The sequence below is a fragment of the Quercus robur genome, chromosome 5 (genome assembly GCF_932294415.1).
Source record: "Quercus robur chromosome 5, dhQueRobu3.1, whole genome shotgun sequence".
In the NCBI taxonomy this organism is placed as follows: Eukaryota; Viridiplantae; Streptophyta; class Magnoliopsida; order Fagales; family Fagaceae; genus Quercus; species Quercus robur.
Genome location: NC_065538.1, coordinates 10,026,280 through 10,031,687, shown reverse-complemented (window position 1 = coordinate 10,031,687; position 5,408 = coordinate 10,026,280). Strand labels below are relative to the sequence as shown.

Genomic DNA, 5,408 nt, shown 5'->3' with positions numbered 1-5,408 from the left:
TGGTTGTAACATTACTCTTTACCAAAAGAATAATACTAGAGTTACAAACTATTTTACAAAAAATTTTACAAACTGTTAATGTGATGAGTAATTATTGATAAATAAAAAAAGTAATATTAATGGTGGGCCTAAATGAAAACTAATAAGAGGTTGGCCACATCAACATTTTGTAAAAAATATTGTAAAATAGTTTGTGACTATAACATTACTCTTTACCGAAAATAGAAAAAGTTTTCCAAACGTTAATTGTTTTTTTCTTTTCCCATAAAAACCTTCCTATAATAGTTCACTAACAAATGCCCTTAAAACATCAATTAACATTTCTCATATATAAATGAAACATAAATTAATTTTTAAGCCAAAATTACAATGAAAACTTTATTTTTATTCCATATTAAGCAATATTTTTATCTTTTGAATAATATATACATGTGCAGTAATCAATACTGCATTTTAAATTTTCAAGTATAATATATTGTACCTTTATGTTACAAAAATCTACTTTTTAAGTTAAATTTTTGTGCTTTGTAAAAAAAAAGTTCAATTTTTGTAACAAGTGTGAATTGTGCTAGAAAAGCAGCTCAAATGCTAGAAGGGCATGTGACTAGTTACTCAAGCGGTAATTGACTAGACATTAAGGTAGAAAATGGTTTTAATTTAATTGATACAAGGTCTTAGCTCTCTCTCTCTCTCTCTCTCTCTCTCTCTCTCTCTCTCTCTCTCTCTCTCTCTCGGTGGGGTTTTGTCACCCAACAAAGTTGTTTAATTTTGACTGAAGTTAATGCCATTTGAATCTTTCAAATTTTATGACTTGTAAACATTTAACGTGATCTAAAATGTAACGTTATCCTCTCCACATTACAGCCTCATATCCAGACCTCTCTCTCTCTATAAATACTCATCGTAGTTTCTTCGTTCTCATTCCCACAAAGCCAACATGGCCATCTCTTCTGCTTGCTTTTTCTTCTTCTTATGTTCTCTCTTTCTAAGCCATGGTGTTCTTGAGCTTGAAGCTTCCCACCATGTTGATCAAAACCTTCAAGTTTCTTCAAGTACTCCTTCTAAATATCAACCATATAGAACTTCTTATCACTTCCAACCCCCCAAAAATTGGATCAATGGTATTAATTTCTTTCACCTAACTTTCTTTCTCTCTTTTTCTTAACTCTCTCTCATTTTTTTTATACTTCCATATTTCTTAAAATAACTTTTTTTTCGTTCTTTGTTTTTTCCTTATAACTTGTTCTGATGGTGAAATGGACAAATGGGTGTCTCTGGATATGCAGATCCTAATGGTTAGTTCTTCTCTCTGACTTGGTTTTCCTTCACAAAAAAAAATTGGTCACTCTATTCTTGAAACTAATAAATATGGCCTCTTCATAAATACTGAAGAACCAATAAATTTAACCGTGTGTGTTTGCATGAAAAGTTTTGTAGTACGGTTATTCTGGAAAATGCTTTGAGTGTAGGCCTCCTTTGTTTTATTATATACTCAAAATTTTTTGGACATATTTACATGTGATTAATGTCTATGACTCTATATGCAGGACCGATGGTTTATAGGGGAATTTACCACTTGATGTACCAATACAACCCCAAAGGTGCAGTTTGGGGCAACATTGTCTGGGCCCACTCTACGTCAACGGATTTAGTGAACTGGACCCCACATGATCCAGCCATCTACCCATCTCAGCCGTCTGATATCAATGGTTGCTGGTCAGGTTCCACCACAATCATGCCCTGGGGCACACCAGTCATTCTCTACACAGGAATCAACCCCCAGAACCAACAAGTGCAAAATTTGGCCATGCCCAAAAATCTCTCTGACCCATACCTTATTGAATGGGTTAAGATACCAAATAATCCATTAATGGCACCTTCTTCACTGAACCAAATTAATGCAAGCTCATTTAGGGACCCAACCACTGCTTGGTTAGGCCTTGATGGGACTTGGAGAGTGTTGATTGGAAGCAAAACGGACCGTAGGGGATTAGCTATTCTATATAGGAGCAAAGATTTCGTTACTTGGATTAAATCCCAACACCCACTTCATTCAGCTAAGGACACTGGAATGTGGGAGTGTCCTGATTTTTTCCCAGTTTTGATTAATTCCAAACTTGGTGTTGACACTTCAACTCTTGGTCCTGATGTTAAACATGTGCTCAAGGTGAGCTTGGATGATACTAAATATGAATACTACACCATTGGAACTTATAACCCTGACAAGGATATCTATGTTCCGGATAATGGATCCGTAGAAAGTGATTTGGGCTTGAGGTATGATTATGGGAAATTTTATGCTTCAAAAACTTTCTTTGATAGTTTAAAAAATAGAAGAATCTTGTGGGGTTGGCTAAACGAGTCTTCGATTCCCGCGGATGATATAAAGAAGGGATGGGCTGGAATTCAGGTAATTACTTGTGAACTATTGCTTTCATTAATTTCTAGTAAAAGTCTAAGCCTTCCAACTTACAAGGTAATGTTTATGGTTGGTAAAAGGGTTTTTTTTTTTTTTTTTTTTGGCACCTTTTGCAGGCAATTCCAAGGACTATTTGGCTGGATAAATCCAGAAAACAACTAGTGCAATGGCCCATAGCAGAAATTGAAAAGCTGCGTGGCCATCAAGTGCACTTGCCTCAGCAAGTCCTTAAGGGAGGATTATCACTTGAAGTTTCTGGTGTCACAGCAGCACAGGTTTTTTTTTTTTTTTTTTTTTTGTGGGTAAATTATATTTTGTCTATGGGGTCAATTTGATTTCATTCCCTTGAATATAGGGTTGGTTCAATTTAATTTAGTCCCTTAAATGTGCATTTGGTTTTATTATATTTCTAAAAAATGAGTGTCTCAGCATCCTGTTAATCACATAAATAGAAAAATGGATGAAGGCAGCAAATTAATTTCTTTTTAAAATTTCAAAGACCAAAATCTCAATTTTTTAAATTTAAGGTACCAAAGTCAAAAGTTACAAAATCTCAATTTTTTAAATTTAAGGTACCAAAGTCAAAAAGTTATACTAGATTTCAGGCATGAAAAGCCTGTGCAAGTAACCTGTAACCCACTAAGAATATTGCTTATTTGTTACTTGTCCTATCCATTATGCTAAAACAGAGATTATTCTTTTTGTTTTCTGTTCTTATCTTTTACAGGCAGATGTTGTGATTTCATTCAAAGTAAGTGACTTGAGGAAAGCCGAAGTGCTGGACCCAAGTTGGGTCAATGCACAAGTACTTTGCAGCAAAAAAAGTGCGTCAGTTAAAGGGAGTCTTGGACCATTCGGGCTGCTTGTTTTGGCTTCAAAGGGCTTGCAAGAATACACAGCAGTGTTCTACAGAATATTCAAAGGTCAAAATAAATATGTGGTGCTTATGTGCAGTGACCAAAGCAGGTGCTCCTCTATCTCTCTCTTTTTCTAGCCATCATCATTTTACCAAACTTCAAAGATTTGAACTAACAATTTTCTGGTTGACAGGTCCTCCTTGAATAATAGAAATGATAAAACAAGTTATGGCGCTTTTCTGGATGTGGACCCCGTTCATGAGGAGCTGTCACTTAGAAGCTTGGTAAGTTGCTACGAAATTATAAATTATGTGCAATTTTCTATATGTTAAGTGAAAGTCAACCTATCTGAATGATCAATCCTCCCATATGTCGCATTCCTGGGAAGCTTTTTAGAATTGCACCGTGTGTAAAAGTCTTGCCCACCAAAGCTTTTATTAATCAATTCAAGATATGGCCCTTTTATTAAAAGTCTTGCCCACCAAAGCTTATTCACACAATGCTTCGCCCATAGTGTGTGTACATATATATATATATATATATATATATATATTTATATCTTTTACTTGGTTCAAGTCATTGCAATCAAACGTATCATTTCATTTCTATAAATAAATAAAATTGTATTCACCTGTTAAAAATCTTATAATTCAATTAATAGGTCTTATTATTTCTAACAAAAGGTAGTGTCTATTACACATTTTATCTATTATATATAACATACACATATTTAAGTTCAAAAAAATAAATTGTATATATAGTGTGTAAACTAACAATTACCCTCCAACGAAAATGTTAGTTCAAACTCTCATTTCTGTCCCTCTTCCATGCAACTGAAAGGAAAAAAGGAAATAAGAAAAAAGAGAAGGCCTTAGGTTTTGACCCCAAAACATGGATTAAGCCAGTTTAATAAAGGAGTCTTTTGCAAAGAATCCACCCAATATTAATATTGGGCCCGACCCCACAATTGTTGACATGCATGAGTAATGTTCATACAGTTACAAACCAATAAGGCAATAACAGCATTCCATATGTACCATACCAACTTTATGGTTTCCTAAGCCCTTTTACCCATTTCATCATTGTTTTTTTTGACTCAATGCATTTGATGTCGATCCTATAACACAGATTGATCATTCAATTGTGGAGAGCTTTGGTGGAGGAGGAAAGGCTGTTATCGCAGCTAGAGTTTACCCTACGTTGGCAATTGATGGAAAAGCCAACTTGCACGTCTTCAATAATGGAACTGAGAATGTCAAAATCGCAAGTATGAGTGCCTGGAGCATGAAGAAAGCTCAAATCAGTTAAAAGTAGACACTGAAATTGAGAGTGTTATGTCTGTATCACCCACAATATATTTGAAAGCAATGATTACTTAATCAGATTTAGCTACATGCACCACTCTTAATATTGTATCACTTTATATAAATGAGCATATTGTCTTAGTTTTTCTTTATTATGTCATTCTTAAAATTCCTAATGTTAATGATATCAGTGCAACTTCAATGTACCTGTACGCTGTACAACCGTTGATTCTATAATATAATACTCCTATATTATACTATACTCTAGAGTTAGTTTATGATTAGGGTTAATCTCTTTATATAACATCCCCTTGTTGGGATCTCTTTATATAATCTCTTAACAAGTGATAGATTAGGCAAACCTTAAATTAAGAGATTTTAAATTTTTTGGATTTTGGGTTGGATGTCAGATACCCATCCCGTCTAAAAGATGGTTATTCAATTAATATCATTTTTTTTAAAGAGATTTTTAACTTGTGACGTCCGCTTTTAATAATAACTCTTTATCATCAGAGTAAGATACCAATTGGTTTTAGTATAGACAAGGATTGAACCTCAGATATCTTATTCAACCATCAAAGACTTTACCAGTTGAATTAACTAGAATCCACCAATTAATATCTTTTAGACACCATTCTTCTTATTAATATTTTTTCACTTTTCCTTTTTCTCTCTAAAATCCCTCTCTTAATTTCAAACTTTTCTTCATTTTGGTAAGGAAATTACTAGCTTAATTTCAATAATTAAAAAAAAAAAATCATACAAATTGCCGAGGAGGTGATTGTGCATACTCTAAATTTGTTGTGGGAAAGGTTATGTTGCATACAA

At 33.8% G+C, this 5,408-nt stretch overlaps 1 protein-coding gene across 1 annotated transcript; it reads left to right on the top strand.

Annotated features, from left to right (window-relative positions):
- Positions 1-907: 907 nt before the first annotated feature.
- LOC126725096 (fructan 6-exohydrolase-like) lies at positions 908-4,840 on the top strand. Its single transcript, XM_050429609.1, has 6 exons — positions 908-1,295; positions 1,548-2,410; positions 2,536-2,694; positions 3,147-3,385; positions 3,470-3,560; positions 4,405-4,840. Exons 1-6 carry the CDS (start codon positions 1,265-1,267, stop codon positions 4,582-4,584), a joined length of 1,563 nt encoding a protein of 520 aa, XP_050285566.1. The 5' UTR covers positions 908-1,264; the 3' UTR covers positions 4,585-4,840.
- The last annotated feature ends 568 nt before the right edge of the window (positions 4,841-5,408 follow it).

Coding starts and splice junctions, on each gene's coding strand:
- LOC126725096 (XM_050429609.1), top strand. CDS start 1,265: ATGGGTGTCTCTGGATATGCAGATCCTAATG. Junction 2,695..3,146: donor CTGGTGTCACAGCAGCACAG/GTTTTTTTTTTT, acceptor TATCTTTTACAG/GCAGATGTTGTGATTTCATT. Junction 3,386..3,469: donor ATGTGCAGTGACCAAAGCAG/GTGCTCCTCTAT, acceptor TCTGGTTGACAG/GTCCTCCTTGAATAATAGAA.